Below are 18,416 nucleotides of genomic sequence, written 5' to 3'. Positions count from 1 at the left end.
AAAAGTTTTCACATCCACGTGCTATTCCAAATCCAATATTTATGAAAATAGAGCTTCCACTGTCAGAGAATATCAGTAGTCTGTGCACAAATGGATTAGCATTATTTACACACACTTCTGTGACTGTAGGACAACTGTTCTGGACACAAATGGACACTCATTTGACCCCTGAAGGACATTTTAGCCGACATGACAACAAATGTCTGTGTTCAATAAATCAAAAACAAATAATAAACCATTATGAAACCATTCAGCTTTAAAAATTGAATTCAACCGATAGTTTTGCTGCTGAAGTGTTCAACAAAAACTAAAAATACACCTTGCCTCCCCATCAGGGGGCGGGGCCATGAGTGCTTCCCCGTCGGGGGGCGGGGCATTGACTCCTCCTCTTCCGGTTGTCCAAACTGCTGGAGCTTCCTCTTAAACTGATCCTGAATCCGCCTGTCCTACCCCGGTAACACCAGACCGGTTCCAGGGCTGGTTCGGAGCCAGTGTTTGACTCAGCACCAGTTCTTTGTTTTTCCAACCACCGGACAAACCGGTTCCGAACGAGCTGGGTTTAACGGGACCGGTGGGCGGGAGTTACCGACCCAAACAGGAACAGCCAAACTATGGACCGCCATTTTTAAAACTACAAAACAGCGCGTTTTTAGTTTTTTTTTTTTACAGACACAATCATGGACGTCAAACCCAAACAGACCTGGAGTGAAGAGGAGACCCGCTGTTTCCTGACACTGTGGGCTTCATCCGAAGTCCAGGACCAGCTGGACGGAGCCTCTCGAACCAAGCCGGTGTTCGAAAAAATCCAAAGCGGGATGGCCGTGGCCGGGTACGAGCGGAGCCTGGAGCAGCTCATCAACAAACTGAAGAAGTTAAAGAGGGACTACCGGAACCAGAAGAGACTGTTTGGAAGCAGCGGACGGCCCCATGGACCCTCATACTTTGACCTGATGGACTCGGTTTTAGGGGACAGGCCGGCGAACCAGACCACCGAACCGGACCAGACCACCGGACTGAACCTGGCTACAGCAACCACCGACCTGCGGCTTCTGATTGTGGACGACTTCGTTGTTCGATCAAATGGAAGCGGTACTGGTGAGTGTTATCTGTCAGACGCATGTTTACCAGCTCACAGAAGCTCCACTGGAGATGAAAACCAGCTACTAACGTGACGGACGTGGAAACGCTAGCTAGTGCTATGCTAACAACAAGCTAACAGTGACATGTGCCAGAGTTGTGCTGAATTCTACTCCCTGCCGAAAACTGCTCCCCCTTCCCAAATCAGCCATGAAGAGGACAGAGGCCACCAAATTCACCCTGTCACACCACAATAAGTCCAAATGTGAGCTGCTGAAGTCCTTTCACTCCAGTAGCTTCTCAAGCTTGTTGTAAAGGGGACAGTTTTTGGTAACATCTGCTGCCGAATTCTGCTCCCTGCCGAAAACTGCATCCCCAGCCACGAGTGATGGAGTTTTCAGCAGTGTCTGCTTTTACTGTTACATATTTTGTGTGTTATGTATCTCAGATTTAACTTTAGAAAGTTTTATATACCTTACACTTTGCACATTCTTTAATATTAACCAGATTAAAAAAACATAACTGCAATATCTTAAAATATTATTCATTAGATCACTTAAATAACTGTTACACTTACATCACCAATTCACTTTCGATCACTGCTACACTTTATTTTTCAGTGTTTCACTTTCTATCACTGCCCTGAAATGTGTAAATACAACCAGAAGTCTTTATTTACAGTATTGTACAGGAAGCTCTTTTAGAGGTAGTTCTTTAGCAGGTGTCTTTTCCAGTATATATACTAACCTTAATGTTAACCCACTGTTGTATTGTGTTTTTGGTCTGTTTTTTGTCGTCTTGTGCTGTATGTAAAGCTGCTGAATGCTTGAATTTCCCTCGGGGTTAATAAAGTTATCCATACATCCATCCATACATACATACATGAACATTTAGTTGTTTTTTCTCAGCAGGCACTACATGAATTGTTTTGAACCCAAACATATACTGATGTCATAATCATACCTAACACTATTATCCATACCTTTTCAGAAACTTTTGCCCATATGAGTAATCAGAAAAGCAAACGTCAAAGAGTGTGTGATTTGCTGAATGCACTCGTCACACCAAAGGAGATTTCAAAAATAGTTGGAGTGTCCATAAAGACTGTTTATAATGGAAAGAAGAGAATGACTATGAGCAAAACTATTACCAGAAAGTCTGGAAGATACTATTAAAGAAGAATGGGAGAAGTTGTCACCCCAATATTTGAGGAACACTTGTGCAAGTTTCAGGAAGTGTGTGAAGGCAGTTATTGAGAAAGAAGGAGGACACATAGAATAAAAACATTTTCTATTATGGACATTTTCTTGTGGCAAATAAATTCTCATGACTTTCAATAAACTAATTGGTCATACACTGTCTTTCAATCCCTGCCTCAAAATATTGTACATTTTGCTTCCCCACCCTCTGTGTGTGTGTGTGTGTATATAATATATATATGTATATATAATACACATACATTGATATATGATGGTGTTAAGAGGTTGAATAATTCACAATTAATTTCATACCCTCCAGTCAGAAAGGAGAAAAAGTTGTGCCAGGGTGAATTTGGTGCACAGTGTCCTCTCCATGGCTGATTTAAGAAGGGGGAGCAGTTTTCAGCAGGGAGTAGAATTCAGCACAACATCCATACGCAGAACTGTTTCCCCTGGCTGCATGAGCATAATATCTACTTGTTATCTCATGATTATGAATGACTATGTTTGTTTTTGTTTTTTACCAGGGGTGGAAACGGACTTCCATACATAGAAGCCTGTTTCTGCCACTGGAAAAAAAAATCCCCATGGTAAATGATAATTATGAGATTAAACAATAGAAATTTTGAGATAAAATGTCAGTTATTAGATAAAAAGTAGAAATGATGAGGTTAAAAAAAACTGAGACAAAAAGTCGTAATTATGAGAAAGTCAAAATTAGGAGATAGATCAAAATTAGAAGATTAAAAAGTCGAAATTATGAGATGAAAAGTCAAAATGATGAGCTAACAAGTCCTAATTATGAGATAAAAAGTTTAAATTATGAGATGAAAAGTTGAAATGATGCTCCTGGGGCCAGGGGAAACAGTTCTGAGCAGGGATCCGTACCTTGGCACAACACCCTGAGTGGTGGTGGTGTCTCCAAAACAATGTTTCTTCAGTGGGTTCATAAAAGGCAGGATTGGCCTGAGTAGTGAACTGAACCGTGTTCCAGTAGACAGGGTTCTGGTTCTAACAGTAGTGAACTGAACCGTGTTCCAGTAGACAGGGTTCTGGTTCTAACAGTAGTGAACTGACCCGTGTTCCAGTAGACAGGGTTCTGGTTCTAACAGTTAACTGAACCGTGTTCCAGTAGACAGGGTTCTGGTTCTAACAGTAGTGAACTGAACTGTGTTCCAGTAGACAGGGTTCTGGTTCTAACAGTTAACTGAACCGTGTTCCAGTAGACAGGGTTCTGGTTCTAACAGTAGTGAACTGAACTGTGTTCCAGTAGACAGGGTTCTGGTTCTAACAGTAGTGAACTGAACCGTGTTCCAGTAGACAGGGTTCTGGTTCTAACAGTTAACTGAACTGTGTTCCAGTAGACAGGGTTCTGGTTCTAACAGTAGTGAACTGAACCGTGTTCCAGTAGACAGGGTTCTGGTTCTAACAGTAGTGAACTGAACCGTGTTCCAGTAGACAGGGTTCTGGTTCTAACAGTAGTGAACTGAACCGTGTTCCAGTAGACAGGGTTCTGGTTCTAACAGTTAACTGAACCGTGTTCCAGTAGACAGGGTTCTGGTTCTAACAGTAGTGAACTGAACTGTGTTCCAGTAGACAGGGTTCTGGTTCTAACAGTTAACTGAACCGTGTTCCAGTAGACAGGGTTCTGGTTCTAACAGTAGTGAACTGAACTGTGTTCCAGTAGACAGGGTTCTGGTTCTAACAGTAGTGAACTGAACCGTGTTCCAGTAGACAGGGTTCTGGTTCTAACAGTAGTGAACTGAACTGTGTACCAGTAGACAGGGTTCTGGTTCTAACAGTAGTGAACTGAACCGTGTTCCAGTAGACAGGGTTCTGGTTCTAACAGTTAACTGAACTGTGTTCCAGTAGACAGGGTTCTGGTTCTAACAGTAGTGAACTGAACCGTGTTCCAGTAGACAGGGTTCTGGTTCTAACAGTAGTGAACTGAACCGTGTTCCAGTAGACAGGGTTCTGGTTCTAACAGTAGTGAACTGAACTGTGTTCCAGTAGACAGGGTTCTGGTTCTAACAGTAGTGAACTGAACCGTGTTCCAGTAGACAGGGTTCTGGTTCTAACAGTTAACTGAACTGTGTTCCAGTAGACAGGGTTCTGGTTCTAACAGTAGTGAACTGAACCGTGTTCCAGTAGACAAGGTTCTGGTTCTAACAGTGAACTGAACCGTGTTCCAGTAGACAGGGTTCTGGTTCTAACAGTGAACTGAACTGTGTTCCAGTAGACAGGGTTCTGGTTCTAACAGTAGTGAACTGAACCGTGTTCCAGTAGACAGGGTTCTGGTTCTAACAGGAGTGAACTGAACTGTGTTCCAGTAGACAGGGTTCTGGTTCTAACAGTAGTGAACTGAACCGTGTTCCAGTAGACAGGGTTCTGGTTCTAACAGTTAACTGAACCGTGTTCCAGTAGACAGGGTTCTGGTTCTAACAGTTAACTGAACCGTGTTCCAGTAGACAGGGTTCTGGTTCTAACAGTAGTGAACTGAACCGTGTTCCAGTAGACAGGGTTCTGGTTCTAACAGTTAACTGAACCGTGTTCCAGTAGACAGGGTTCTGGTTCTAACAGTAGTGAACTGAACTGTGTTCCAGTAGACAGGGTTCTGGTTCTAACAGTGAACTGAACCGTGTTCCAGTAGACAGGGTTCTGGTTCTAACAGTAGTGAACTGAACTGTGTTCCAGTAGACAGGGTTCTGGTTCTAACAGTAGTGAACTGAACCGTGTTCCAGTAGACAGGGTTCTGGTTCTAACAGTAGTGAACTGAACTGTGTTCCAGTAGACAGGGTTCTGGTTCTAACAGTAGTGAACTGAACCGTGTTCCAGTAGACAGGGTTCTGGTTCTAACAGTTAACTGAACTGTGTTCCAGTAGACAGGGTTCTGGTTCTAACAGTAGTGAACTGAACCGTGTTCCAGTAGACAGGGTTCTGGTTCTAACAGTAGTGAACTGAACCGTGTTCCAGTAGACAGGGTTCTGGTTCTAACAGTAGTGAACTGAACCGTGTTCCAGTAGACAGGGTTCTGGTTCTAACAGTGAACTGAACCGTGTTCCAGTAGACAGGGTTCTGGTTCTAACAGTAGTGAACTGAACTGTGTTCCAGTAGACAGGGTTCTGGTTCTAACGGTAGTGAACTGAACCGTGTTCCAGTAGACAGGGTTCTGGTTCTAACAGTTAACTGAACTGTGTTCCAGTAGACAGGGTTCTGGTTCTAACAGTAGTGAACTGAACCGTGTTCCAGTAGACAGGGTTCTGGTTCTAACAGTGAACTGAACCATGTTCCAGTAGACAGGGTTCTGGTTCTAACAGTGAACTGAACTGTGTTCCAGTAGACAGGGTTCTGGTTCTAACAGTTAACTGAACCGTGTTCCAGTAGACAGGGTTCTGGTTCTAACAGTTAACTGAACCGTGTTCCAGTAGACAGGGTTCTGGTTCTAACAGTAGTGAACTGAACTGTGTTCCAGTAGACAGGGTTCTGGTTCTAACAGTAGTGAACTGAACCGTGTTCCAGTAGACAGGGTTCTGGTTCTAACAGTGAACTGAACCGTGTTCCAGTAGACAGGGTTCTGGTTCTAACAGTAGTGAACTGAACCGTGTTCCAGTAGACAGGGTTCTGGTTCTAACAGTGAACTGAACCGTGTTCCAGTAGACAGGGTTCTGGTTCTAACAGTTAACTGAACCGTGTTCCAGTAGACAGGGTTCTGGTTCTAACAGTTAACTGAACCGTGTTCCAGTAGACAGGGTTCTGGTTCTAACAGTAGTGAACTGAACCGTGTTCCAGTAGACAGGGTTCTGGTTCTAACAGTTAACTGAACTGTGTTCCAGTAGACAGGGTTCTGGTTCTAACAGTAGTGAACTGAACCGTGTTCCAGTAGACAGGGTTCTGGTTCTAACAGTGAACTGAACCGTGTTCCAGTAGACAGGGTTCTGGTTCTAACAGTAGTGAACTGAACCGTGTTCCAGTAGACAGGGTTCTGGTTCTAACAGTAGTGAACTGAACCGTGTTCCAGTAGACAGGGTTCTGGTTCTAACAGTTAACTGAACCGTGTTCCAGTAGACAGGGTTCTGGTTCTAACAGTTAACTGAACCGTGTTCCAGTAGACAGGGTTCTGGTTCTAACAGTAGTGAACTGAACTGTGTTCCAGTACACAGGGTTCTGGTTCTAACAGTAGTGAACTGAACCGTGTTCCAGTAGACAGGGTTCTGGTTCTAACAGTAGTGAACTGAACTGTGTTCCAGTAGACAGGGTTCTGGTTCTAACAGTAGTGAACTGAACCGTGTTCCAGTAGACAGGGTTCTGGTTCTAACAGTAGTGAACTGAACCGTGTTCCAGTAGACAGGGTTCTGGTTCTAACAGTAGTGAACTGAACCGTGTTCCAGTAGACAGGGTTCTGGTTCTAACAGTTAACTGAACCGTGTTCCAGTAGACAGGGTTCTGGTTCTAACAGTTAACTGAACCGTGTTCCAGTAGACAGGGTTCTGGTTCTAACAGTTAACTGAACCGTGTTCCAGTAGACAGGGTTCTGGTTCTAACAGGAGTGAACTGAACTGTGTTCCAGTAGACAGGGTTCTGGTTCTAACAGTAGTGAACTGAACCGTGTTCCAGTAGACAGGGTTCTGGTTCTAACAGTTAACTGAACCACGTTCCAGTAGACAGGGTTCTGGTTCTAACAGTAGTGAACTGAACCATGTTCCAGTAGACAGGGTTCTGGTTCTAACAGTGAACTGAACTGTGTTCCAGTAGACAGGGTTCTGGTTCTAACAGTAGTGAACTGAACCGTGTTCCAGTAGACAGGGTTCTGGTTCTAACAGTTAACTGAACCGTGTTCCAGTAGACAGGGTTCTGGTTCTAACAGTAGTGAACTGAACCGTGTTCCAGTAGACAGGGTTCTGGTTCTAACAGTAGTGAACTGAACCGTGTTCCAGTAGACAGGGTTCTGGTTCTAACAGTTAACTGAACTGTGTTCCAGTAGACAGGGTTCTGGTTCTAACAGTAGTGAACTGAACCGTGTTCCAGTAGACAGGGTTCTGGTTCTAACAGTAGTGAACTGAACCACGTTCCAGTAGACAGGGTTCTGGTTCTAACAGTAGTGAACTGAACCGTGTTCCAGTAGACAGGGTTCTGGTTCTAACAGTAGTGAACTGAACCGTGTTCCAGTAGACAGGGTTCTGGTTCTAACAGTAGTGAACTGAACCGTGTTCCAGTAGACAGGGTTCTGGTTCTAACAGTTAACTGAACCGTGTTCCAGTAGACAGGGTTCTGGTTCTAACAGTTAACTGAACCGTGTTCCAGTAGACAGGGTTCTGGTTCTAACAGTAGTGAACTGAACCGTGTTCCAGTAGACAGGGTTCTGGTTCTAACAGTAGTGAACTGAACCGTGTTCCAGTAGACAGGGTTCTGGTTCTAACAGTAGTGAACTGAACCGTGTTCCAGTAGACAGGGTTCTGGTTCTAACAGTTAACTGAACCGTGTTCCAGTAGACAGGGTTCTGGTTCTAACAGTAGTGAACTGAACTGTGTTCCAGTAGACAGGGTTCTGGTTCTAACAGTTAACTGAACCGTGTTCCAGTAGACAGGGTTCTGGTTCTAACAGTAGTGAACTGAACTGTGTTCCAGTAGACAGGGTTCTGGTTCTAACAGTAGTGAACTGAACCGTGTTCCAGTAGACAGGGTTCTGGTTCTAACAGTAGTGAACTGAACTGTGTTCCAGTAGACAGGGTTCTGGTTCTAACAGTAGTGAACTGAACCGTGTTCCAGTAGACAGGGTTCTGGTTCTAACAGTTAACTGAACTGTGTTCCAGTAGACAGGGTTCTGGTTCTAACAGTAGTGAACTGAACCGTGTTCCAGTAGACAGGGTTCTGGTTCTAACAGTAGTGAACTGAACCGTGTTCCAGTAGACAGGGTTCTGGTTCTAACAGTAGTGAACTGAACTGTGTTCCAGTAGACAGGGTTCTGGTTCTAACAGTAGTGAACTGAACCGTGTTCCAGTAGACAGGGTTCTGGTTCTAACAGTTAACTGAACTGTGTTCCAGTAGACAGGGTTCTGGTTCTAACAGTAGTGAACTGAACCGTGTTCCAGTAGACAAGGTTCTGGTTCTAACAGGTGAACTGAACCGTGTTCCAGTAGACAGGGTTCTGGTTCTAACAGTGAACTGAACTGTGTTCCAGTAGACAGGGTTCTGGTTCTAACAGTATGAACTGAACCGTGTTCCAGTAGACAGGGTTCTGGTTCTAACAGTAGTGAACTGAACTGTGTTCCAGTAGACAGGGTTCTGGTTCTAACAGTGAACTGAACCGTGTTCCAGTAGACAGGGTTCTGGTTCTAACAGTAGTGAACTGAACCGTGTTCCAGTAGACAGGGTTCTGGTTCTAACAGTGAACTGAACCGTGTTCCAGTAGACAGGGTTCTGGTTCTAACAGTTAACTGAACCGTGTTCCAGTAGACAGGGTTCTGGTTCTAACAGTTAACTGAACCGTGTTCCAGTAGACAGGGTTCTGGTTCTAACAGTAGTGAACTGAACCGTGTTCCAGTAGACAGGGTTCTGGTTCTAACAGTTAACTGAACTGTGTTCCAGTAGACAGGGTTCTGGTTCTAACAGTAGTGAACTGAACCGTGTTCCAGTAGACAGGGTTCTGGTTCTAACAGTGAACTGAACCGTGTTCCAGTAGACAGGGTTCTGGTTCTAACAGTAGTGAACTGAACCGTGTTCTAGTAGACGGGGTTCTGGTTCTAACAGTAGTGAACTGAACCGTGTTCCAGTAGACAGGGTTCTGGTTCTAACAGTTAACTGAACCGTGTTCCAGTAGACAGGGTTCTGGTTCTAACAGTTAACTGAACCGTGTTCCAGTAGACAGGGTTCTGGTTCTAACAGTAGTGAACTGAACCGTGTTCCAGTAGACAGGGTTCTGGTTCTAACAGTTAACTGAACCGTGTTCCAGTAGACAGGGTTCTGGTTCTAACAGTAGTGAACTGAACCTGTGTTCCAGTAGACAGGGTTCTGGTTCTAACAGTTAACTGAACCGTGTTCCAGTAGACAGGGTTCTGGTTCTAACAGTAGTGAACTGAACCTGTGTTCCAGTAGACAGGGTTCTGGTTCTAACAGTAGTGAACTGAACCGTGTTCCAGTAGACAGGGTTCTGGTTCTAACAGTAGTGAACTGAACTGTGTTCCAGTAGACAGGGTTCTGGTTCTAACAGTAGTGAACTGAACCGTGTTCCAGTAGACAGGGTTCTGGTTCTAACAGTTAACTGAACTGTGTTCCAGTAGACAGGGTGCTGGTTCTAAACAGTAGTGAACTGAACCGTGTTCCAGTAGACAGGGTTCTGGTTCTAACAGTAGTGAACTGAACCGTGTTCCAGTAGACAGGGTTCTGGTTCTAACAGTAGTGAACTGAACCGTGTTCCAGTAGACAGGGTTCTGGTTCTAACAGTGACTGAACCGTGTTCCAGTAGACAGGGTTCTGGTTCTAACAGTAGTGAACTGAACTGTGTTCCAGTAGACAGGGTTCTGGTTCTAACAGTAGTGAACTGAACCGTGTTCCAGTAGACAGGGTTCTGGTTCTAACAGTTAACTGAACCTGTGTTCCAGTAGACAGGGTTCTGGTTCTAACAGTAGTGAACTGAACCGTGTTCCAGTAGACAGGGTTCTGGTTCTAACAGTGAACTGAAACCTGTTCCAGTAGACAGGGTTCTGGTTCTAACAGTTGAACTGAACTGTGTTCCAGTAGACAGGGTTCTGGTTCTAACAGTTAACTGAACCGTGTTCCAGTAGACAGGGTTCTGGTTCTAACAGTTAACTGAACCGTGTTCCAGTAGACAGGGTTCTGTTCTAACAGTAGTGAACTGAACCTGTGTTCCAGTAGACAGGGTTCTGGTTCTAACAGTAGTGAACTGAACCGTGTTCCAGTAGACAGGTTCTGGTTCTAACAGTTGAACTGAACCGTGTTCCAGTAGACAGGGTTCTGGTTCTAACAGTAGTGAACTGAACCGTGTTCCAGTAGACAGGGTTCTGGTTCTAACAGTATGAACTGAACCGTGTTCCAGTAGACAGGGTTCTGGTTCTAACAGTTAACTGAACCGTGTTCCAGTAGACAGGGTTCTGGTTCTAACAGTTAACTGAACCGTGTTCCAGTAGACAGGGTTCTGGGTTCTAACAGTAGTGAACTGACCCGTGTTCCAGTAGACAGGGTTCTGGTTCTAACAGTTGAACTGAACCGTGTTCCAGTAGACAGGGTTCTGGTTCTAACAGTAGTGAACTGAAACCGTGTTGCCAGTAGACAGGGTTCTGGTTCTAACAGTTAACTGAACCCGTGTCCAGTAGACAGGGTTCTGGTTCTAACAGTAGTGAACTGAACCGTGTTCCAGTAGACAGGGTTCTGGTTCTAACAGTAGTGAACTGAACTCGTTCCAGTAGACAGGGTTCTGGTTCTAACAGTTGAACTGAACCGTGGTTCCAGTAGACAGGGTTTCTGGTTCTAACAGTAGTGAACGAACGTGGTTCCAGTAGACAGGGTTCTGGTTCTAACAGTAGGAACGAACCTGTGTTCCAGTAACAGGGTTCTGGTTCTAACAGTAGTGAACTGAACCGTGTTCCAGTAGACAGGGTTCTGGTTCTACAGTAGTGAACTGAACTGTGTTCCAGTAGACAGGGTTCTGGTTCTAACAGTAGTGAACTGAACCGTGTTCCAGTAGACAGGGTTCTGGTTCTAACAGTTAACTGAACCGTGTTCCAGTAGACAGGGTTCTGGTTCTAACAGTTAACTGAACCGCGTTCCAGTAGACAGGGTTCTGGTTCTAACAGTTAACTGAACCGCGTTCCAGTAGACAGGGTTATTGTCCACATGGGGGAGAACATGTCAAATTCCAATCCGGTTTCTTTGTTTTGTTCTGTACAGAGTTGGCGCCCTTGGAAAAGGAGCCAGATTCCGAGTTGCTGAAACCACAGCTGCAGCCACAGCCGCTCACCTGCAGCTCTCCCACTCCGTCCTGCAGTACGTCTTCCACCTCTTCCTCCTTTCCTGAAACCAAACCAGGTCAGAGTTGTTCACATGGTCCAGTACACACAACTGCTCACACCACCTACACCAGTGGTGACAACTTTTTTCGGCTCATGACCCCATTTTAACATCACAAAATTCTGGCAACTCCAGACATTCAAAACGGAGACATTTTTTGTTAAAATTAATTTGTTTTTGATCATGTAATAGTTTGCTATACCATGTTGCAAATAAATGTTAATGTTAGAGGACATTCAGTCTATATAATGTCTATTATTGTGGACATTTAGTCTGTATAATGTCTGTTATTGTGGACATTTAGTCTGTATAATGTCTGTTATTGTGGACATTTAGTCTGTATAATGTCTGTTATTGTGGACATTTAGTCTGTATAATGTCTGTTATTGTGGACATTTAGTCTGTATAATGTCTATTATTGTGGACATTCAGTCTATATAATGTCTGTTATTGTGGACATTTAGTCTGTATAATGTCTATTATTGTGCACATTTAGTCTGTATAATGTCTGTTATTGTGGACATTTAGTCTGTATAATGTCTATTATTGTGCACATTTAGTCTGTATAATGTCTATTATTGTGCACATTTAGTCTGTATAATGTCTATTATTGTGGACATTTAGTCTGTATAATGTCTGTTATTGTGGACATTTAGTCTGTATAATGTCTGTTATTGTGGACATTTAGTCTGTATAATGTCTGTTATTGTGGACATTTAGTCTATATAATAAATATATAATAAACATAATAATAAATAATAATAAACATTAATTTTAGACACATTTAGTCTGTATAATGTCTGTTATTGTGGACATTTAGTCTGTATAATGTCTGTTATTGTGGACATTTAGTCTATATAATAAATATATAATAAACATAATAAATAATAATAAACATTAATTTTAGACACATTTAGTCTATATAATGTCTATTATTGTGGACATTTAGTCTATATAATATCTATTATTGTGGACATTTAGTCTGTATAATGTCTGTTATTGTGGACATTTAGTCTATATAATGTCTATTATTGTGGACATTTAGTCTGTATAATGTCTATTATTGTGGACATTTAGTCTGTATAATGTCTATTATTGTGGACATTTAGTCCGTATAATGTCTGTTATTGTGGACATTTAGTCTGTATAATGTCTATTATTGTGGACATTCAGTCTATATAATGTCTGTTATTGTGGACATTCAGTCTGTATAATGTCTATTATTGTGGACATTTAGTCTATATAATGTCTATTATTGTGGACATTCAGTCTATATAATGTCTGTTATTGTGGACATTTAGTCTATATAATGTCTATTATTGTGGACATTTAGTCTATATAATGTCTATTATTGTGGACATTTAGTCTATATAATGTCTATTATTGTGGACATTTAGTCTGTATAATGTCTATTATTGTGGACATTTAGTCTATATAATGTCTATTATTGTGGACATTTAGTCTGTATAATGTCTATTATTGTGGACATTTAGTCTGTATAATGTCTATTATTGTGGACATTTAGTCTGTATAATGTCTATTATTGTGGACATTTAGTCTGTATAATGTCTATTATTGTGGACATTTAGTCTGTATAATGTCTATTATTGTGGACATTTAGTCTATATAATGTCTATTATTGTGGACATTTAGTCTATATAATGTCTATTATTGTGGACAGAGGCAGTAAATCCAGGTGTAGATTACTGCACAAAGGCTCAGGATCTGTCCAGTCAGTCCAGCTGGGATTTACAAGGAGGACGATTAATACTGAACAAACTAGAACTGAAACTATGAATGATGAAAGAGCTGCAGCATCTGAAACTGACCACAGTGAACATGTGACACAAACAGAACCACAGTGCTGCAGTTTCAGCTTCAGTTTGTCTGTGTGAATTAGGATTGTCTCTGTCAACTCACAACATTTTTATTAGAGACATATTTTTATTAGTACATTTTTTTTGTTTTTTTTTTTTTGGGGTGGGGGGGGGCTTACCACTTTTACTACTACTACTTTTTTTTTTTTTTAATTTCTAATTACTAGAAATTCCATGGGACCCCACGTGGGGTCCCGACCCCAAGGTTGAAAACCACTGACCTACACTAACCAAGCATAGTACGGTTGTGTAATGTTAGTGTCTGTAGTAACTGTGTCATTGTTTTGCTTTACACAGGAAAAAGAAAACGGGATTCTACCGCTGAGTTGATAGAATATCTGGAGAGGTCAGAGGAGAGGTTTCTGGAGCAGACCAGGAGGGACCAGGACATCACAATAGCTTTACTCCAAAACGTCCAGAGGATGGACGAAACCACAAAAAGACTGGTGGGTCTGATGGAGCGCATGGTTTCTGTCATGGAGAGTTCGTCACGGAAATGAAGACGTTAAGATCAGACTCACCACTGTTTTTGAACAGCAACAGCACCTTGAATATTCTTACCTTTTGTTTACATTTTTAAAGCTTTTTTTTTGTTTTTTTTTTAGTTTGAGCCTATTTGTCGTTTTTTGCTCGTGTGAATAAACCTATCTGAAATGCAAAAAGGCAGAAGCGGTGGCTGCAGGACAGAACAGGATCTCTGAAGATGTCCTGACAAACCGGACAGAACAGGACGCCATTTAGTCTGAGAGCAGCCGAAAACAAAGTCCAGCCAGCGAAGTGGAAGCAGCGGATTTCTTCTTTATTTTTATTTTCACTTTTTCACTCCTGTAAGTCGACTCCCAGGGTGCTGTTGCTAATGTCCGAAGGCAAATCCCATCTGTTTTTGTCAGTGTTTCTTTTTTTATATCGGATATGTAATATAGGGGCGGAGCTCTGGCTGACTTCCTCTGTTCCATTAACGCAGTGAAATGACTCCACAGATCAGACTCTTGACTGAGCAGCTTCGGTTTTATCACCACATCAGGACCTCTGTGGAACCTCCAACGAACTGCTCAGCTGTCAGAGCGCTTTTATTTGGAACAGTTACGTCCAGAATCACCTGCACATTTTTATTTGAGGATCGATATGATTAATCAGTTTGTTCAATCATTTTTGGTTCAGACAAATATACATGTTTATAGATATTGCCCACCTTTCTCTTCACTCATCCCATAATTCCTCTAAGGAATCCACCAATGTATACTTGACCCTTAAAGCTGTGTATGATTTTTGTCACTAATTTTTCATCAGATTTGTAAAACTGGAGTCACAGTCTAAGTCTGAGAAATCTGGAAGTCTTTCTGTGATTACGCACCTGAATGTCTTCCCTCATGGTGAACAGTTTTGAAGTCTACTCCACCATAAACAGTCCATTAGTTTCCAAACAGAACCAGTAGTTCACTCTGGCATTTTTGGACATTTTAGTGACGTGTATTGTGGGCAACAAACATGGAAACGGCTTCATTGCCTCTTGCTACTGCCGGTGCGTGGAGCTCCACTTCCCACGATGCATGTGACGATAAATTTCCAAAAGCGCCCGAGTCACCTACTGGCTCTGTAAACAAATGGAGTGTTTATGGTCGAGTTCACTTTGAAACTGTTCATCGTGAGGGAAGAGGTTCAGGTGCGTCATCACAGAAAGACTTCCAGATTGGTCGTACTTAGACTATGACTGAGGGTTCACAGATGGGATGAAAAACTGGTGACAAGTCACACAGCTTTAAAGACCCACAACTGTTTTTGTCACAACGTCCAAATTATTTTTTGTTTTTCCCAAGTGTTTTATCACCATTTATTATAATATTATCCTCTGCATTTTGTATTTTTTAGTGAAAATCTGGTATTTTCCTTTGCTTAATTTACTGATCATGTAAATTATCCATTGTCCATCTTTTGATCTAAAATGTTAAATCTTTTCGATCCACTAATCCTATCCATACATGTCAATAATTGGTGTAAAATACAGTTCTTCATCTTTTCATGTTCATCAGATATGACCATATTTGAACATTCAGAGGCTCTGTAGTTACCGTGGAAACACAGTCAGTAAAACCCATGGAGTTGGATACATAACAGTGGGTGTAGATGCTTTTTTTCATGAATGCTTGATGAAATATTCTGTTGAAGAAACACCTTTGTATTTACTTTGAGCTTTTATGAACATCTACATGATCACTGAGTTAAATAAATACAAAAATATATACCAAAAAGGTAGAAAAACAAAATACCTTTACCAGAAAACAATGAACTGATTTTGTCTGATTTGTATCTGATTGACATTTTTCTGATCTAAGATGTTTATTTGCAGGAGGACAGATTATGAAAGAGAGCTGATCCACCTGAGCTTTGTGTCCTTATGTTCATGTTCTGATCTGAATCTGAAAGAGTCTAAAAAAACATTGTACTTTGTTCAACCTGAAACAAGTTGTGCAGGATGTCACACAAGAATGTGACACTAAAACAAAGTGGTAAATCTACACAGATGCCTGGTAGAATGACAACGAATGTCAAATGAATTTAGGAAGATAAAGAACCTAGGATAGAAGAATAAAACATAGGTCATACTTCACTATAGTGGAAAGCAGAAGTTGGAGCAATTTGACAAATTAACATTTTAACCTGATGATGGCACCAAATTAATAGTTACTCTAGTAGTTAATGTTTTCAACATGTGACGCAGTTCACCTTCTGGTACCCAGGTGAGCATATTATGCACACTCTGCACTTCGTTATATAAGGTCGTATTTTTCACAATTTGTATTTGGTTAGAATTAAAAAGCTGTTCATGTTTGCATGATGTTTAAAACCCTGACCCAGCTGCTAAAATCAGCACATTATAAACAATGGAACATTACTACACTAACACTAACGGAGTGAAAATGCACAATGACACAGTTTAGTTTAATGTTGCTACAAAAAAGTGATCCAATTTATATGTAGTATATTGAGGAAAAAAAGTTTTTGGATCAAAAATATAGTTTGTTTACATTACAGAAGGACATCTAAAGGGTTAAAAATATGACAGTTGTTGAATATGTGGCATTTTTGTTTATGGCTCAAGTTGTTAAAATACAAAAAACAGTTAAAAAAACAAAATGTAAAAGAAAAATGTTTGTACTACAATGCTGCACAGATTATTATTATCTAATAGTTTTACCCGAACGCTGCTGCTGGATCTCCTTGGTGTGAATGCGATAACTCGGACAGATGTGGTTGGATTTCTTCTCCTTGATAACCATCATAGTGGAGCCCCAGTGGAAGAACCACATGGGTTTCAGCTTCTGTCAGTGTTGTAAGTCATCCACATGGGGGCGCTGTAGTTGAACATCCGTTTTTTGGACATAATCAATAATAGGCCAGTTGAGATCAAATTTGGTTCATGTTGATGTTCTTCCAAATGTCCATGTTCTGTCTACCATCCAGAGTTCATATGGGGTCATTTTCATTCACTAGGTGGAGTTTTTTTTTTATTCTTTATTTGGAAAAGCACATGCTACAAAACTTCTGTTACAGGTACAATTCAACTTCTACAAGTCAAATGAAAAAATGCTTAATCAAGATTTTTTGTCATTTATAGAACATATAAAATAAATAAAGTGGGCTGGGGGAGAGGGCTTACCCCACTACTTCATCACTAGGTGGAGTTTTGTGGGAAAAACTGTTTGTGACCATTTTTCTGCCACTATCAGGTCCATGCAGCTCAAACTGAGATCACATCCATCCATCCATTATCTTCTGCTTATCCGGGGCCGGGTCGCCGGGGTAACGGTCTAAGCAGGGATGCCCAGACTTCCCTCTCCTCAGACTCCTCCTCCAGCTCTTCCGGGGGGACCCCGAGGCGTTCCCAGTCCAGCCCACAGACATAGTCTCTCCAACGTGTTCTGGGTCTTCCCCGAGGTCTCCTCCCGGTGGGACATGCCCGGAACACCTCCCCAGGGAGGAGTCCAGGAGGATCCGAAACAGATGCCCGAGCCACCTCAGCTGGTTCCTCTGGATGTGGAGGAGCAGCGGCTCTACTCTGAGCTCCTCCCCCTATCCCTAAGGGTGCGCCCAGCCACCCTGCGGAGGAAACTCATTTGGACCGCTTGTATCCGGGATCTGGTCCTTTCGGTCCTGCCCCACAGCTCATGACCACAGGTGAGGGTAGGAACGTAGACTGAGGGTAAATCCAGAGCTTCTCCTCTGGGCTCGGCTCCTTCTGAACCACAACAGACCGGTACAGCGACCGCATCAGTGCAGACGCTGCACCCACCCGTCTGTCAGTCTCTCGCTCCATCCTTCCCTCACTGTGAACCAGACCCAGATACTTAAACTCCTCCACTTGGGGCAAAGACTCCCCACCGACCCGGAGAGGGCAGAGCACCTTTTCACCTCACATCAGATCACATCCATGTCTTAGAATGATGGGTAACAGATGTACGTTTACAGCAGAGGACTGGGGCATGTGGGCACAGACCTGCTGTCAGCCTCATTAGTATGTGCTGTAGGTGATTAAATGGACCTGTATGGGTCTGATGGGTTGGGCTTAAAAACAGGTGGGTCTAATTTATCCAACTCATCTGAAGCTCTTTCACTTTCATAGATGATGCAAAGAAGAGCCGGAGAAATGAGCTACAAACTTTCACTTTTTTATTCAATCAACAGAAAACTGCAGAAACATTGACTTTGTACTTTCATTTTTTCTTCCTGCATTTTTTTTGTTTCCAGCTCTGATCCAGAAGAAATCAAACGAATTATTAAAATACTGAACAACCGGTGATCCTGAGAAAACGTCTGGAACGATGACGGCAGCGTGGAGCGTCTGCAGAAGTCAACCTGCTGACCATTTACACGCTTCAGGTAGGGTTAGTCTGACCGGAAAACTGTCCACTACTGTCCACATGTCCACTACTGTCCACTACTGTCCACTGCTGTCCACTGCTGTCCTACTGTCCACTGCTGTCCACTGTGTCTCTGATGACGGTGTCACCACTGTGTCCTTATTTTCCACTGGCTCTGAGTGGTTGTAGGACACAGATGGACAGAAGGCACCTGAGGGTCAAGTAGTCCAGGATCAGACTGTGTGTGTGTGTGTGTGTGTGTGTCTGTGTGTGTGTGTGTGTGTGTGTGTGTGTCTGTGTCTGTGTGTGTCTGTGTCTGTGTGTCTGTGTGTGTCTGTGTGTGTCTGTGTGTGTGTGTCAGTGCGTGTTTTGGCATGTGTC

At 42.5% G+C, this 18,416-nt stretch overlaps 1 protein-coding gene across 2 annotated transcripts; it reads left to right on the top strand.

Moving 5' to 3' along the window:
* The first annotated feature begins 388 nt into the window (after positions 1–388).
* LOC115415717 (uncharacterized) lies at positions 389–14,155 on the top strand. Of its 2 annotated transcripts, none has more exons than XM_030129357.1 (3): positions 389–1,095; positions 11,180–11,275; positions 13,474–14,155. In XM_030129357.1, exons 1-3 carry the CDS (start codon positions 678–680, stop codon positions 13,674–13,676), a joined length of 717 nt encoding a protein of 238 aa, XP_029985217.1. In that variant the 5' UTR covers positions 389–677; the 3' UTR covers positions 13,677–14,155. The 2 variants fall into 2 exon arrangements, with proteins under 2 accessions (XP_029985217.1, XP_029985216.1); XM_030129356.1 differs by having other exon boundaries at positions 391–1,095; positions 11,180–11,317.
* The last annotated feature ends 4,261 nt before the right edge of the window (positions 14,156–18,416 follow it).

The sequence above is a fragment of the Sphaeramia orbicularis genome, unplaced genomic scaffold (assembly GCF_902148855.1).
Source record: "Sphaeramia orbicularis unplaced genomic scaffold, fSphaOr1.1, whole genome shotgun sequence".
In the NCBI taxonomy this organism is placed as follows: Eukaryota; Metazoa; Chordata; class Actinopteri; order Kurtiformes; family Apogonidae; genus Sphaeramia; species Sphaeramia orbicularis.
Note: the sequence above shows the minus strand (reverse complement) of the source record. Positions and strands in the feature narration are given on the sequence as shown.